The sequence below is a fragment of the Serinus canaria genome, chromosome 6 (genome assembly GCF_022539315.1).
Source record: "Serinus canaria isolate serCan28SL12 chromosome 6, serCan2020, whole genome shotgun sequence".
NCBI classification, from domain to species: domain Eukaryota; kingdom Metazoa; phylum Chordata; class Aves; order Passeriformes; family Fringillidae; genus Serinus; species Serinus canaria.
In genome coordinates this window covers 6,677,687-6,694,200 of record NC_066320.1, presented here as the reverse complement: position 1 = coordinate 6,694,200, position 16,514 = coordinate 6,677,687, and the positions used below count along the sequence as shown (strand labels likewise).

At 42.9% G+C, this 16,514-nt stretch overlaps 1 protein-coding gene across 7 annotated transcripts in view; it reads right to left on the bottom strand.

The window, feature by feature from the left end:
- Nucleotides 1–16,514, bottom strand: part of ANK3 (ankyrin 3) — a 339,095-nt gene that overhangs the window by 58,058 nt on the left and 264,523 nt on the right. For 5 of the 7 annotated variants that reach the window (XM_050975984.1, XM_050975977.1, XM_050975979.1 and 2 more), the window contains 3 exons: nt 13,419–13,542; nt 10,384–10,486; nt 4,944–5,050 (listed from right to left, as the gene is read on the bottom strand). In XM_050975984.1, the coding sequence (XP_050831941.1) occupies nt 4,944–5,050; nt 10,384–10,486; nt 13,419–13,542 (334 nt within the window). Of the gene's footprint in view, nt 1–4,943; nt 5,051–10,383; nt 10,487–13,418; nt 13,543–13,862; nt 13,984–14,984; nt 15,402–16,514 lie in introns of those variants that run through there. The other 2 variants (XM_050975983.1, XM_050975980.1) reach the window with 2 other exon arrangements.

Below are 16,514 nucleotides of genomic sequence, written 5' to 3'. Positions count from 1 at the left end.
GCCTGATGGCTCAGCACAAGGCAATGTTTTGGAGAGCTACCTATCATGTACATGGTTACTGGCTTATTAAGGCACCTCAGAATGAATAATGAAAAGGAGGCTTTAATCAAGTGCGAAAATGCCAAAAATTACACTCAAATAAGATGCTGTCTTCTGGACCCAAACTATTTAAATGATGGAAAGTATGTAAGAGTGAATTGCCAAAAATCTCTAGGCACCTGTCTTAAATTTATAATTTAAAAAAAACCCAAAACAATAGAAGTTAAAACTAAGTACCTACAAAAATCAGTCCCTGAGTTACCAGGGATGTTTAGGCTGTAGATTTTAAGGTCAGTCCAGCCCCAGCAACCAGGAGCTTTGCACTGCTGCTGCACACTGCTCACAGCAAGGGTGAATAGCCCTGTGCTGGAGCCTGTGCCCCAGGGCAGGAACCAGCCCCTTCCAGCTTGGTGTCTGCACCAACTGCAGCCTCCAGTGCAGACAAAACCTGCAGCAGACCAGCCCTTGTGAATATTGCTCCCAGAGAAAGGCAATCACTGTCAGCAGCTTATTAATGAATTATTTCCCTGTTTAATTTTCCAATTAGTAACTTACCGTGTAAAACAATAACAGCAATTCCAAACAGTATTTCATGCACTTTCTAGCTAAAAACATTAGTGGCTGATGCTTACCTAAAATTAATGTTGCACTAATAATGGAAACTACAGTATGACCTCTAAAACACAATGCTAAAGGCTAATGAGCATTTCTACTTGGATACATGGAAGGGATGAGGATGTGGTTGGATGCACTACAAACATCTACACACACTCTGTGGGAAAAAAAGCTTAAAAAACAAAATAAAATGAGGATTCACAGAAAGCATCAAGTTGTCACCTTGAATCATACTGGGGGAGTGGAGAGGAATAGCTGCAAAATAATTTAGAAAGCAAATGGGAAAATTAATGTAAGATAATTAGAGGCAAGCAACAGAAAATATCAATAATAAGTGCAAAGAAAAAGTAACAATCAGAAAAACAACAAAAGCAACATGTTTGAAGGCCAGCTTTAGAAATTATTTGGTTTTTGCTTCACATATTGTCACATATGTCATAAAATATGCTAGACATGGAAAAAAAAATCTGAAAGGGAGGGTTCATTTAATTAGTCAGCACAACTCTATAAGTTCTCTGGAAAATGCAGAAGCACAAGGAGAAAAGCATTTGCTGTTTACTCAGTCGGCAGAGAATTTATAGCAAAACAACTTCTTCATTAAACGCCAAAAACATGCTCCTGTGTGCCATGGAAAACCAGTTCTTGCACTTTTCTAAAGCAGTTTATTTTCCAGAGCATAATGTGCAAACATATGTGTGGCAGGATGCTTGAAAGGAGTATCAGTCCATACCATCCACTGCACTGCTGTCAAAAATGAGTCCTGTGTGTACAGTACGTTGGAGTAAATTATATACAGTTAATATAATTTAAACTAGATATAATTAATAAAATTTAAAACTCAGTAAACTATAAAGAATCTGATTTATACCACTTTGCAAGTCTGGATCCAGTATTTCTGAGTTTTTTCAATACTGGAAGGCAATGCAGCACACGCATTTCCTTCTTTTGGCTAAGAAAATGAAGGAGTTAAAGGCAACACAAAGAGACAACGCCCACATTTGACTTTGGGAAATCAGCAGGAGTAAGCTCACATCTGACATCTGAAGGTCATTTTGGTGAGGGTCTCTACCCTTCCAGAGGCCTCAAGATTCACGATGCATTTCAATGTACTGCTTACAATGGACCCTGTTCAAAACATATGCTGGCAAAACAACTTATCTGAACTCAAGAAGAAAAACATAAAACATTCTCTTGGCTTGAAAAAAGGAAAAACCAGAAGAGTTGAAATCACTGCCAACAATTTCTCCTCTCACTGATACATTGCTGGATCTCCACATCCTGCTCCCAGAATTCCCCTTCTGCCTGGGTGAGGAAATAAGAGCGAACATCGATGCTTTCTCCTGACAGTGGGCAAATGGGGAAAGAGTGACCCGAGGCAGCAGTGCTGCTCCTGGCATGGCACAAGGGGAGCCCTGGGGTGATGCAGATGGCCAAGAGCAGTGGGGTCAGAGCCTGGCCACAGGGCCACCACAGCACAGGGGCTGGCAGCCCCTGCCCCTGGCCACAGACAGAACTGGGGACAAGGACAGGGATGAAGCACCCCAAACAAGCAGAAAAGAATTGGCTGCTTAAGAAAAGACTGGCAGAAGAGATGTGAAAAGTCATGGTCCTCTGCATATCAGATGTGTTTACTGGAAGATTAGAAGGGAACATCTGTTGACTGCCTCTAGGTGAAGATAACCAGGAAAATCAAACAGGATATTATAATACAGGGCCACAACTGAAAAGTCAATTAGCAACGAGTGAGATTTGGGGTTTTTCTCTGACAAAGGAACTGAATCCTCAGAGCATCATTTCTGATGGATTTTCTATGTCAACTAAGAAATGTAGTGGGCCAGAAAAGCCATACATGTTCGGAAAATATTTTGGTTTATTCCCATTTGGAGAACTATATATGCTTGGAGGATATCTGTCCTCTCCCTGCCATGCAGCCCCACAGTTTGCTCCCTTCTGGGCAGCAGCTTTATCACCTCTGCATTTGAGAGGGCCCATGTACCAAGGGAGCAGATCTTTCAGATGTGAAAGCCCCCATGTCCCCAGAACATATGTTTGGAGGGCTGGAACCACTGGGGGAACATGCTGAAGACCTAAGGGCAGGCAAGTATTGTCCCAGAGGACTGGCAGGATGAAAACATCAGATCTATCTTCTATCAGGATGAAAAGAAACCAGGAAGTTTTAGACCAATCAGTCTAACCCAAATTACCAGGAAATACTCAGGAATAAATTATTTAATAATCTCTCTATAAAGGCCTAAAGGATCAAGGTAATTAATCCAGATATTATACCTTTCCTACCACCACGCTCAAAATAAAAACAAACCAAAAATATAAGTGGCAAGAGCAATTAATGCCAAATGAATTTGAATTCCTTCTTTGATGTGTGGAAGTACTGCCTAGGTACCTCAGCAGGCAATGGAGGTACAAAAGAGAAAAGGTAAGTGCAGGATCACCTGAGCAGTTAGCTCAGAAGTGATACCATCAGTGCTTTCCTGTTTCACTGAAAGGGAACTTCAAGGGCATATTTCACTCTGCTGTCCTGACACAGGTACCTGGCTAAATGTCTTCACAATTTCAGCACAGAAAAAAGGTCTGAAAAGTCTCTGGATAAGAGGATCAGAATTAAAAGCTCTCTTGCTAAAAAATGGAAAAAGGGGCAGGAACCAGCAAACTGAAATACCACAGAGACAAATCCAAACAGAGGGGAGAAACCAAACACTTTAACACAACACCAGTAAAAATTAACCAAACTTTGGGATTTCAAGAGAGAGCCAAGAAATTCTAGCAGATGACAAACATTCACCATCAGAAACTGGAATTACCAAAAGGATAACTCTCATTGTCGGACTGCTTAAGTCTGCTATGTGTCAGACCAAGGAGGTGGCACTCCTGTCTTACAGACAGGCTCTCATCAAAGAGGGGAGAGCTGGGGCAGAGCAGCAGGAACCTGCTGGCATGGGCAAAGCACCACTGAGGAGGGTCTGGGACATTTTGGCCTAAAAGACAGGATTACATGTCTTCAGAGATAGGAAAACAATTGTTAAGAGACCAGTAAGATCTTGTTCTCCATGCCCACTATGGATATGACCATGGATATCCACCATGGGTAAGAAACAGACTGAGTCTGCAGCAATGAAATGTTAAGCTGATCATCAGGGTAAGAAATAGTAAAACAAAAGATAGTGGACTCCTGAAGCTGGGGGCCTAGAGAATCTCTTATTTTTAGCAATTATTAGGACATTAAACATCTTTCAGGAATAGCTTGGCTATATTTTATCCTACAGAGAAGGAAAGGGTTGGGCTACCAGCTCTCTGAGGTCCTTTCCAAAGCACCATTCCATAATAACCAACAGTCTTCAGCTTTTCATACTGCAATTCTTGACATTTTAAAGCTAGCACTGATCATGTGCAGTGTTTTATCAGCTTGGGACCGAAAAATCCACTGCTGCATAGATCTGTTCAGCAGGTGCAGATGTGCACTGTGGGACTGCAGCTTTAGATTTGTGGGGCTTGCTGTATTGGAAATGAAATATTTTGGTATGTGCCACACTCATTTTAATGATAAGAATGCAATTAGTCACAAAATGGGGAAGGAAATTAAAGCAGATATGAGATTTTATGTCCTGATCTCAAAAACTAAACAACAAATATTTACACTAGACAATCTAATAATATGCAAAGATTACTTACACATTCATTTGCAAATTTTTACAATATGCATCAGACATCACTACTACTGCATTTAAATCAAGTCTGTGAGGCACTGTCAAGAAGCACCTAAATTACAGTGATGACTCATAAGTAAACAAATAGCACCACTAAAATCAAACTACAGATATTGGAGACTAGGCAGGAGCTTGAAGTATAAATAAAGTAAGAGCCCAAATTAAAGCCCCCCATTTTTCCTCTATGAAAGAACAGAAAACATAACATACTATCTCTGATTCCATATTCCAAATAATTTAATACAATGCAAACAAAATCATTTGTGACACGGAAAGCAAAGCATAAGTAACAGAAAAAGCAAAACAGGACTCCAAAAGAGAAGCCTGCAGGATTACAATGTTTAGGCATTCAGCAAATTAGGTTCAGAAGCAATTTTTGGTTTGCTATTCAAGAATTTAAACTGACTCCTGTTATTAAGCACCCTCCTTGAAGTCAGTGTGAATTTTGCCACTGGCTTCAAGTGGAGCAGGAACAGACATGTTATCAGCCATTACAGCAGGCTCTATTCTGCAGCTAACAATACAGTTCCACATCTAAAGATAAAGGAAAGCTGTTAAGTGACCTACCCAGAATGGATGGGACTGGAAACAAGGTTAACATTGTCCAAGGTGTCTGCAGCCCAGCTATAGTGCCTGAGGGAATCAGAATCAAACTCCCTTTGAAACGTCAGGTGCTTCAAAACAAAACAGATACATTGAAAATTAAAATTAACTTCAGAAACACTTGCCTTAAATACAAGGTTGTTAATATAATTATGCTAAATTTAGATCTGTTCCTTTCCATTTAACAGTGCTGATACCTCCAGGGTTAAATTACTAGAAATCCTGTAACAGAAACATGAAATACACACACAAACCCTTGTCTCTTCAAACATTCTTTTTGCCCACTGTTTGCACTTCCTTCAGTTTCAAGATTGTCTCTCCCCAATCTTTACTTACTTTAATGTGCCAGGTTAAAAAGACTGAAAAAAAAAAGAAATTACCATTTGTACTGCAGTCATACACCATATAGACAGGCAGTGTAATACCACCCCTCAGAGGATGCCATTGGATAGATCCTTGTTCAAGCAGAACCTGGGAGTAACTTCCCTGGGAATAACTTCCCTGGGAGTTTCAGTGAGGCTGTGAAGGCGAGAGGAGGTTGGGTTTACACAACCAACATGGGCACTGTTTTGTGGAGTGCCACTGCCCCTACTCATCTGGACAGAAATAGCTTTAACCCTGTGTGCTATAATTAACTCCCTGAGGTGTGACTCGTTTCTCCTACTGCCCACACACATGGACATTCACACATCCTGTGCCCCACATCCCTCACACTACAAATCCTCCTACTGGGCAGCAAAGCTATTCCAGCAAAATACTTGCTTTCCTCTGTTTTTCTTGTCTTAGGAAACTAAACTTCAAATACTGTTTCCTCTATTTCCAGGGTGATATGAAAGCATCTCCCCAGTTTAAGAAGCATCTCCCCAGTTGAAGAAGCACCTCCCCATCATAAATACAAGTAAGTGAAGAAGCAACACACAATGTTCACCCAAGATGGTGTTAAAAATGCCAGTGTTTCCTCTAAGTAGGTTGTTTGCTGCTTAGAGGCAAATGCAGCTAGAGAGAGCAGCCTGTTTGGACTGGAACCTCACGGGCTCTTTTCAAATCAATTCCAATGGGTTCAAGTCAAACCAGAGCTTCTAAAATCTTATTATTCCCACCTGGGGTTTTTTTAGATGTTGACACATGCTAGTAGTGGAAATTAATTATTTTGAACAGAAATATCAGCATTAGAAGTAAATCTGGCAAATTCAGTCATAAACACACAAAAGTAATTCTCCTGAGAAGCTTCCACAAGATAAGCAGGCAGATAGCTGCTGTGTTGCTGGCCAGAATGTGCAACACTCCCATCACTCTGGGGTTTCCAAAAATCTGCACTCTTTAAGCATTTCTTTTATTAGAAATGAGGTTTCCTTCCCAGGTTTCCTTCCAAAAACTATTGACACTGTAATTTACTGCTCTTTGACAGAAACCCCTGCAGAGTGCAGCTTTGCTCTGTCACTCCTGGCTCCCTGCCTCCTCCCTTCCCTAGCTCAAGGCTTCTATGAAGGCTCTTTTGTTAAACTTTGTGCTGTAACAGATGTACTTGAGGCCTGACAGTTCAAGCACAGACAACAACAACAGAGGGCAAACTTACAGATTCTAAACAGCAAAATACACCCTCAGACATAAAAGGTAAAATGAGCTGTCAAAACAATGACAATTGAAGCATCCTAAGTGGACTTAATTAGTGCCATTTGAAAACCGTGTTGTAATTTAGTTTAATGAAGACAGTTTTCTTAGTCTTTCCAATAAGATTCTAGGGATTCTCCAACATTTCCTGGAGAGCCTGTGGTTCAGGCAGGAAAGCCAACACTGTGGGTTTCTGCTATTCCAAGTGATTTGTAGGAGCTCACACTGAGCACGTTATTACTTTTGATATCAAACAGTGTTTAAGAGTCACACAGGTTGTCTCAGGCACTGTAAAAATTTAGACAAACAAAAATAAATTTATTGTTTTGCTCGGTGTTAAACTTCATCATCAAAACTAGGTCAAAACAAAGAAACACAAGAAACGGGGCAAAAGGAACAACACAATTTGGTGTTTGTCCCTGAAAGGCCTGCTAAGATGCACAGAGTCACTGCACTGAGGCCCAGGACATCAACACACATCAACAAATAAATGTGGGGTCAGGTTTCCTGTAACAGATGAAAAATACTCATGTTCCCTTAGCAGTGGGATATGGAAAGCTAAACACAGAGCCATATAAATTCCAAGGAAATACCATCACTGCAAAATAATCTATGTTAGACAGAGGTGCTCCTGCACCTGGATGTGCTCTAGGTTTGCCTACACACCTGGATGTGCTCTAGGTTTGCCTACACACCCCCACCTACCGGGGTGGGGTTCCTCAGTCCAGCTCCACGTCCTGAGCCATGGTCTGTAACACCAGGTGACTGGGTTTTTTTAAAGCATTCCTTTCAGACCAAGTGCAATCAAACAGATCTTTTGGACATATGTAGAGCAAGCAAAAGCCCAAAGTTTGCAGCTAATAATTTTGGTGGAGAAAGGGAGTAGGAAAAGCTGATAGCTGGACCCACTCATCTTACACACAGCACACATCTGTGAATCTCATCTTTTCAGCCTGTAGAGGTGCTGGATTTTCCATGCAGGCAGAAAAAAAAATAATCTTCCTGTGTAAGTTGGAATATAAGCAGTCCAGAAGATAGTACATGTCAGTGACATTAAATCACAGGATCCATTCTGGGTTTGGTCAGGTCCCAGTGTTCCCTCCCTGGACTGAGGGAGATTAAAAATGCATTGCTAAAGGGTGTGGCAGCCTTAGATGCAAATGTGTGTATAAAAATACTGAGGGTTCTGCTGGCAAGGACCCTGCTGGTTGCATAACTGAATATCCAGGCTGTGTAATATCAAAGTTCAGCAAACAGAAAAATTTATGCTTCCTCCCAGATGAATTTATCCAGACTGAAGTGATTCAGCAAGCTGCTATTTAATGGACAGCCCGAGTCATTCTGCCTTTGGCTGATTAAATTCAGAGGCTGATGTAAATTATTCCATGGAGAAGTAATTTGGATTTAGTCTGAGTTGCTGCATCCAAGGTAACATGCCAGAACACAGAAATTTTAACTTTGCTCCAGCCAGGTTATGAGGTACAGTGTGGCCTGGATTCAGAGTTCCCTGTGAACAGGGTCAGCAATAAACCACCAAATGCAAACAATGGAGAATATCATGACTTCTAAAGAATTATTAGAAACTCTAACACTCCACGTGTTATGCTGGCAGTGAGGTTTAGTAAAGAATGGTTTCAAATCTTCATTTGACTCTTTCAAGTCTCCCAAGTCTATCTGGGGAAAGGTGATGGGATCTGCTATCTCAAGCAGACCAAGAGGCTGGCAAATGTTCCTCACTCTTTTACATACTGATGTTTGTGATAAAATTAATTCCCAATAATTGACTTTGCTGCTGCCATGAACTCCAGATAGGTCTGGGCTGTACACAGGAAAGGAAATGGCATACACAGACAGGCAATGGATCACTCTATTTCAAAGTAGTGTGATTCCCAAAATAGCCTTAACTCCTCTCAGTTCCCAGATAGACTTTCAGAATATTGGTTTCAAACCACAAAGATCTTTGTTCCTGTGAATCTCATTGGTGGAACACAAACTGGTGTTTTTTTCCTCCCTGCTTTCTACTGCCAGATCAGAGATTATCTAGGAGCCCATTAATGTACAGAGGGATGAGAAAGAGGGGCAGGGATATTCTCCACCTCCCCAAACGCACTTCTTCTGCTTCAGCCAAAAGCTAGGGCTGGGCTGGGCAGAAAACCACAGGAATTCCAGAGGATGGATATATTTTTGTCAGGACATGGAGGTTTGGAGAAGTCATGGCAGAAAGTTTTAGTTGGGCTCCCTTTCTCATGAAGACAGATTGCTGCTTTCATGTTTGTTTTGCACAGAATCATGGCTCTACCAACCTCTCAAGACTGGACTGATATTTTTTTCCCAGTACCACATTCTTTGAGAGTTGTTAAGCACAGAGCTGGTTTTAAGCCTTGTTATGTGCATCCTAGCTGCTCAATCCCTGCCATCTGCTTTAATGGGAATCCCAAACATAGCCAGTGTCATAAAATGATGCAATATATTCTCAGACTGAAAAGCCTTCCTCTGCTCTGAAATTTACATCATATCAAGAACACTTAATGAAGTCTAAGTATTAGAAGGTGGCAAAGCAGCTTTAGGTGCTCAGCCCTGACATAGAATTTCCAGTGCCAGTAGCTGCAGATTTTGTTTTATGACTTCAAAACAAACAAAACCACAAAATCACTGCTATGCAAGCTTGGAAACTCTCCTTAGATGGCTGTTGCAAATTAAGGTTATTGGAGGTTTACAGCATTTCACTTAAAAGTAACAATCTAATAACAAACATTCTGCTGCTAAAGAGAACCCAATTTCTGCCATTCTCATAATACTACCAGAACTGTGTGTAAAAGCTGTAGTAAAACTGGATGGCTTATCCCACAACAGAATTTACAGACTAATACAATCAAGGTTTAAAATGTACAAGTCCTGTTTTGTGAACCCTTTTCCCCATGAAAATATCCTCTGAGATCAATAACCCCCCCAGTGCAGGAATGCTCTGTGAAAACAGCAGCAGAAAAGCTTTGTTTCATTACAATCTACTTTATGCTCTTCCAGGGCATAAACAACAGCTCCACTCCACACTCCTTTCCAAGTAAGGATTTTCACATGGATTTTTATCCAGCCTCCTAGCAGGTCTTTGACTTCTGTGTATCGAGAAACTCTTGAGTAATTCAGTTAGATTTGGAAATCTGAAGCAAGTCCACCAGGGAAAATGCTGGGGAACTCACAAACAAAGCACACCACACTCAATCACCCCCAGCTTTTGGAAAGACTTTCCCACGCTATCATCAGGTCAAAAGATGCTGCTTTTGTTGCATTAGTCATTGCACAAGTGTTTGGAAGATGTATAAACTAAAGTGTCTATACTAGCTTAATCTTTACAAGGCCAAATTCTTCCCAGGAGTGAAAAAACAAGGACAGCAGTTGGAGTCCCCTCCATGTGGACAGAGCAGGCAAAGTAATTCCCAGTCTGTGCAGTACAAAGGTTGCTCAGTGTAAAACCCATTGCTCCCTTCTTATCAAGACACACGTGACAGGAGCCTCAAAGAGCACCCACTGACCTCAGCCAATAACCAACCCCACACTCAGAGACATAATTGGTCCTTTAAAGACTCTTTTGGTTAGGGCCCCCACCACCTGCCCCCTGCAGGATCAAACCCAGAAAATGGCAACCCCACCATCTCTTGTTCACAGCTCCTCTCTTGCCCCTCTCCACCAGCTAAGAGAGCAGCCAGAGCCTCTGGAAGCACAGCTGAGGCCTCCACACTGCCATGCCCTGCAGAAATGAAGCACAGCTGCCCAGTGGCAGGGACACAGCACATACCTGGTCCTTGGCTGGCACCAGCAGCTCCTCAATCATCATGCTGTCCCGGGCATAGGAGCTCCTGTTGAGCGTGTAGGACCTATCCGAACTGAAGGAGCGGAGGCTGTTGTATTTACCATTTATCATAGAAAGCGCGGGTGACAATGAGGTGAACAGAAAATAAAAAAAAAAATTAATACATGCAACTTCCAGGGGTAGCATCAAATGGCAAAATATACATCATCTGTGAAATAAATACAAGGAGGAAAATGGAATAAGAAGTATTTGGCTATAGTTAAATACTCCCTTCTCTACAATAAGCATAAGCAAAATCTCAGCAGATGCTTACTGCTTTGGCAGTAATGTTGTGGCTTTAGAATAAATCTAGAGAGGTGTATTCATGTATTTAGATGAACTTTGATAAATATCTCCATGCCCTAAGCCTGAAGGCGACCCACAAGGGCAGGTCCCAGGGGAGCTGTGGGTACATCACAGTGCCTGCCCACAGAGCTCAGGTTGCTGAGCTAGGTTTAACTAAGAGCAAGTTTTATGTGATGTCATTCTCTTTGTGGCTGAACCACTTCTGACATTATTACAAACACCACAGTTATCCCTATAGTTAGAAAGGAAAGGGTAATAAGTTTGAAATGAAAGGAGAAATAAATTTGCTTAATGACAACTAAGTACAGATTTTGATGTTTGGGAATTATTTTGTGCATGTTAAACTGCTCAGAAATAACTATGATCACTCTTAACGTGTTGCAATTAAACCAACGTAGGAGTGTTTTACATTTAGCCCTGGAAGGTACATTATGGTATGTGCTAAAAACATGCTGCAGGCCTAGACATGCTTGCTACGTGACAAAAAATAAAGTAGTAAAAAAGGTGAATTAATACAAAGCAACATCCACCAACATATTACACTTTTGAACTAGCAACACTTTTCACACTCAGAATTCTACAACATGTTTCATGCATTTAGTAGTTGCTAATTGAATTTCTCTAATCCCTTAGCACACGTTCCCTTCTTGTGCTGGAAGCAGAACTGGGATCTTAATTACACACTGTAGGCATATGTTAAGCTGACTTTTACATGATAAAGGGCATAAAGAATTTAAGTTATATTTGTTATAACAGAGGGACACTCTTTAGGGCTGAACCCCCTGCTCCCCAAAATAAAAGCATGTCACTTTCCAATGCTAAATAAAATGAAGATGAGCAATGGCAGCAGCAGAAAGATGAGAGAGATGAAACACGATGCCATGCCTTCTTACCTGACTTTTGGACTAAAGCAATTTACATTGGAAAAGAAACAGGAGAAATAGAAAGCAAAGAATCAGACAGGAAAAGCAAGATGTTATGGCTGGATGGCTTATATATTTAATGTGTTCATTTCTTAATGTTACACTCAGAATCAGCAGTAAGATACATCCACAGAATACTTTTTTTTTTTGCTAAATTAAATACTTCACAGGAAAAAACAACTGTATTTGTCTCCTCTGAGCATAACATGGGCAATGCAAAAAATGAGCTACACAGCAACAAATAGTAATGGCACTGCTAAAACCAGAAGCATGGGAATATTACAGTCCTCTCAAAAAAAAAAAAAGATAACATGGGGTTGAACCTCAGATCTCCCTAACAGATGGTGACTGTGGAATCTGCTCTCCCACCTGCACAGGGAGCACTCCCTGCAAGAAGAGAGCTGTGAGGGGTGAAAGGTGTCAGGTAAATGCTCAGCACACAGAGCACATTCCCTCTGCTTCCCCAGTGCCCTGCTCCAGCCCTGAGCACAGTGGCAGGGCTGTGAGATCACACTGCTCACACCAGGCTGGAAAGCAGCATGTCAACTTTGCTAATTCAGTTCACTCTGACATGAGATTCTCCCTTCAAATCTAATTTGCTGATTTTCTGGCTAATGGACTACTTAAAGCATCTTGGCATTTCTCATGAATGTATTATCTCATAAATACTTATTAACTTCCCTAAAAATTGTAAATCAAGCACAACATGGCTGGGGACTACTAAAGAGCAAATTTCCACTGCATGCTTGCATTTCTAATGTGGCCATAAGAAACAAGACTGAAGGGTAGACATCTAAGCTTTACCTTATGGGAGTTGCCATTTGCTGCTAGACAATGAACTCACTTTTTAAAACAGATCTTTAAACTACAGCATAGGAAAAAGCCCTCAGGGCTCCAGCTTATGAGGTTTAATTATTAGCTTCAGTACAATTCAACTGTCAGTAACTACACTGCAAATCCACAACTATGGAAGCAATCTCTGCTCACACAGTTTTAACTGTTTTGAGCAACACACACTGAAGGCTTTAGCAACATACAAAAATAAAATCAAAAATGTTGATCTGGAAATACCTGCATTGAAATTAACATGAGTCAGACAACACCTTATGTTACAATGTTTTATCAGGTTCACAGGAACTTTGGCCTGTTTTTAGTAACATGTAATCCATTCCCTGCCAAAATAAATCCTCCGACAAAATTAGGGGAAACTTGCCTCTTTTTTTTTCTTTTTTTTTTTAGGAGGGAGGAGCAGTTTTTTTTTTAATTTTGTCTTTCTCAGTTGGCTTACTCACTAGCACCTTTAAAGAAATAAAAGCACCAAATAGCAAAATGACTTGTCATTCAGTTTTTCTGGCTTTTACCTTCTTCAGTAAAACAGACCCAATAAGGAGCCCTCTACTGTGAGCATCAGTCTGACCAGTAGTAACCAAAAGAAACCAGGCTTTGCTGGCTGCTCTGGATCAGTTTCTAGAGCAGCTGCAGACTGCTAGCAAAGAGGTACCTTGGAGGTGTTCAGAGCATGAACAGAGACCAGAAAAAGTGAATAGCTAAGTTTTGTGTATCATTGCCATAAGAAGCCAACATGAATAAAGAATATGAAATAAAACTGCAATGAACATATGCTTCAAAGGATGTACACTCCCTCTACTTCACTTCAAAACAGACTCCAGAGCTGTGTGGAGGAGAGCTCTTGGTTTGGACGAACTTGTTCCTGTGGTGACACACGAACACGAGAAGCAGCAAATACAGTACCTGGCGGAGCGGGCTCCCAGGCTGAAGCCCATGTATCCTTCAGCAGGCAGAGAATCATCTCCCAGCTCTTTCAGATCCTGGGGTCCCAGGTACTTGTCTGTATCGCCTGTCATTGCATCCTCACCTGCCGGTACAAAAGCCAGGCTGGAATCAGAGCTACACGTAGGGCAGATGTTTGCGCGCTTAGTAAGTCATAACGCCCTTCCCTGCTCGCCAATAAGGAATCAATCCAGTCACCCCCACTTTCCCTAAGGCTCTTTCCACGTTGCATGTTAATTATCCACCCTCTGAGTGTGCCTGAGAAAACGATTTTATTGGGGGACAAACGAAAGAAGCAAAATTCCACCTTGACGTAAGGCCAATAAAGTTATACGAGGGATGACTTTTGCCCAATCGTCTCAGCAAGCTAAAGAGCTCCTCTGTACTTTGCATCATTGCACTCACTTTTGCTTTCCTTATGGAAAAAAGAAAAAAGCCTGAGCCGACAAAGTTGGATCATTCCGTGTGAGGGAAAAAATCCCTAACAAAACAACAAACCAATCGACAAAACCCAACCAACCCCCGGCTGTGAGAGCTTGTTTGCCCACCAGTCCTGAAAAGTGCAGCAAGCTTGAATGGAGGCTGAGGAGGGAAGGAAGAGGCCCGCCTTCCACCTTGGGTATTTCTCAATACCTTTGGAAGTTTGAATGTAAGACGGGACTTTTTAAGATTAATTTATATTTTTTTTAATGAAGCGCTCCACAGTGCCAGGATGGTGTGCGAAGGTGAGCGCTGGCCGACCCCGCTCTGCCCCAGCCCCATCCCCGCGGTGAGGGACAAAGCCGGGCCCGCCGGGACCCCGGGCACCGCCGGGACACGTGGGACGCGGCCATCCGCTCGGAAGGAGATCCTTAGCTGGTTTATCCAAAAAAAAATACCCCAAGAGGAAGTAAAGTTAGACGTAGGGAGAGGCGGGCAGGCGCCACAAAGGGTTAACGGAGCAGCTGCCCGGCGGGGAGCATTTGCATGCCATTACATCATGCAAACCTACATTCCTGCATTGACAGAGCACGTCCAAAATATGCCTTTTGCGGTGGCTGGGTCCCCCCCGCCCCCCGCCCCGTTCCCTCAACAGCGCGGAGCGGAGCTGAGCTGAGAGCGCTCCCCTCAAACTCATGGCTTGCCGATATTCACTCTGCTCCTTTGTTGTGAACGCGTTTTAGGTGTGTTACGTTTAAATCGCACAACAGAGAAGTTTAACAACAGCGCGATCCCGAAGGTAAGTGACTCCCGAGCCCAGACTCACGTTTCCCGCTTCCATTCAAGGAGTTTAGACTAGTTTCCATTCACTAAACTCAGGAAACCACAGGCGAGCCCTGGTTTTAAACTAACAATCAAGTCTAAAAATACCCCTTCAGCTACTGCTTGCAAACGGCAAACCAACAGACCAACTTTCTCCTCCAGCCCAGCGACAACCAGCATTTCAAGCAGCAGTTAAAAAGCTAAAATGTCCACAATACACCATAAAGCATTCAAAAACCCGAAACAGAAACATCATACATCAAGCGAAACTTTAAAAAGTCTTACTGTTTTGGAAAGCCATTTTCACCAGCCTGGTCTATAAGATTTTTTTTTTCCCCTGGTGTTTCCAAGAATTCCTATTAGTCCTATTAGTCCTTAAGCAGTGATTTAGACTTAATCTCCAAACCAGCACAAGCAAACTAATCCCTGTGGGTCATATTCGCTTTCCACACATCAACTGAGATCTTCTTAACATCTTGATCTCTTCGTATGTATTTTAGGACATGTGCATCTTTGTCCTCTCAACTCAGATTAAAGTTCTTTGCAAATATGAAACAAAACGAAAAGTAGTACGTTAAAAAAAAATAAAAATCCCTTTCTAATCACTCTGCAGACATCCCTTTAAAGCTTCTGCTGATTGGATTACAGCCTCCCTTGGCAAGCCTCTCGAATGGTGACATAAATGCAGGCACTCCAGTTATTTGTATGTAAATAGGGGTGCTGCGAGGGTGTAGTTTTTCTGTAACTTGATGCCGGGGCTGCGCAGGGAGCGCGGGGCTGCGGGGAAGGCGCTGCCTCCGCCCGCCCTCCCGGCCGGGGCCGGCGCCTCCCCCCGGGGAGGGAGCCCAGGAGCCCACCCTCGGCCCAGCCCGGGGCCGGGAGAGCCCAACAGCCCACCCTCGGCACAGCCCGGGGCTGGGAGAGCCCAGCAGCCCACCCTCGGCCCAGCCCGGGCTGGGAGAGCCCACTCTCGGCACAGCCCCTCTCTCGGTGTGGGGGCTGCTGGCCAGAGAAGAAACCGGACCGAAGCGAAGGGGCCCGGGGTGGGCGAGAGATCCGGGCAACTTTCAGCAACTACCAACTGAGCCACTAAATTTGGGAACTTCTGCCCTTGCAATACCTGAAGACAAGCGCTACGCCACCGTAAGGAGCAGAGGAGGCATTTTCTTTAAGGGCATCGTTTGTCAAAGGAGAATGACCAAAACCCCCCATTCAGTGGAGCTGTAAAATACATCAGATGTTATCCTGCTCTGCAGCTAATCCAGCCGGGGCACGATTACTCTGATGAAATGCTCTCATCAAAGGAAAAGCTACATCTAGGAGTGGTAATTTCAAAGAATTCCACACATTGTTTTGTCATCGTGGGAGGCTGGGACGAAATGGGTGGTGCGCGTTTCAGCAATCCCACTCTTTTTAATTAGGTGCTGCAGCCTAATCCTCTGCGCTTCAGGTAACACTGAGCACCGTGTTTGCTCTCAGCACACGGAATTCCTGCGGAGAAGGTCCCAAGGAAGAGTGAAGACAAAACTCTGAACACAAACAATAGAGAAATGCCCAACAATGCGGCACCGATGAAAAAACACCGACAGATACCCCACTGCTTTGCTGCCTTTGCCATCCTTCCCTTCCTAACAGCCTACACGTTGAAAAAGGTGATGTCCCTCCTAGCAGTGGGCAAACAGCTGTCACAAGTAGAGGAGACAGCTCAAAGTCCAGGGAAAAACAGCGGCAGTGGGTCAAAGCAAAGGCCCATCAGTTCTAGTGCACCCAGTCTCAGACAGCAGCCACAATTCACAGCAGAATGGGAACATGGAC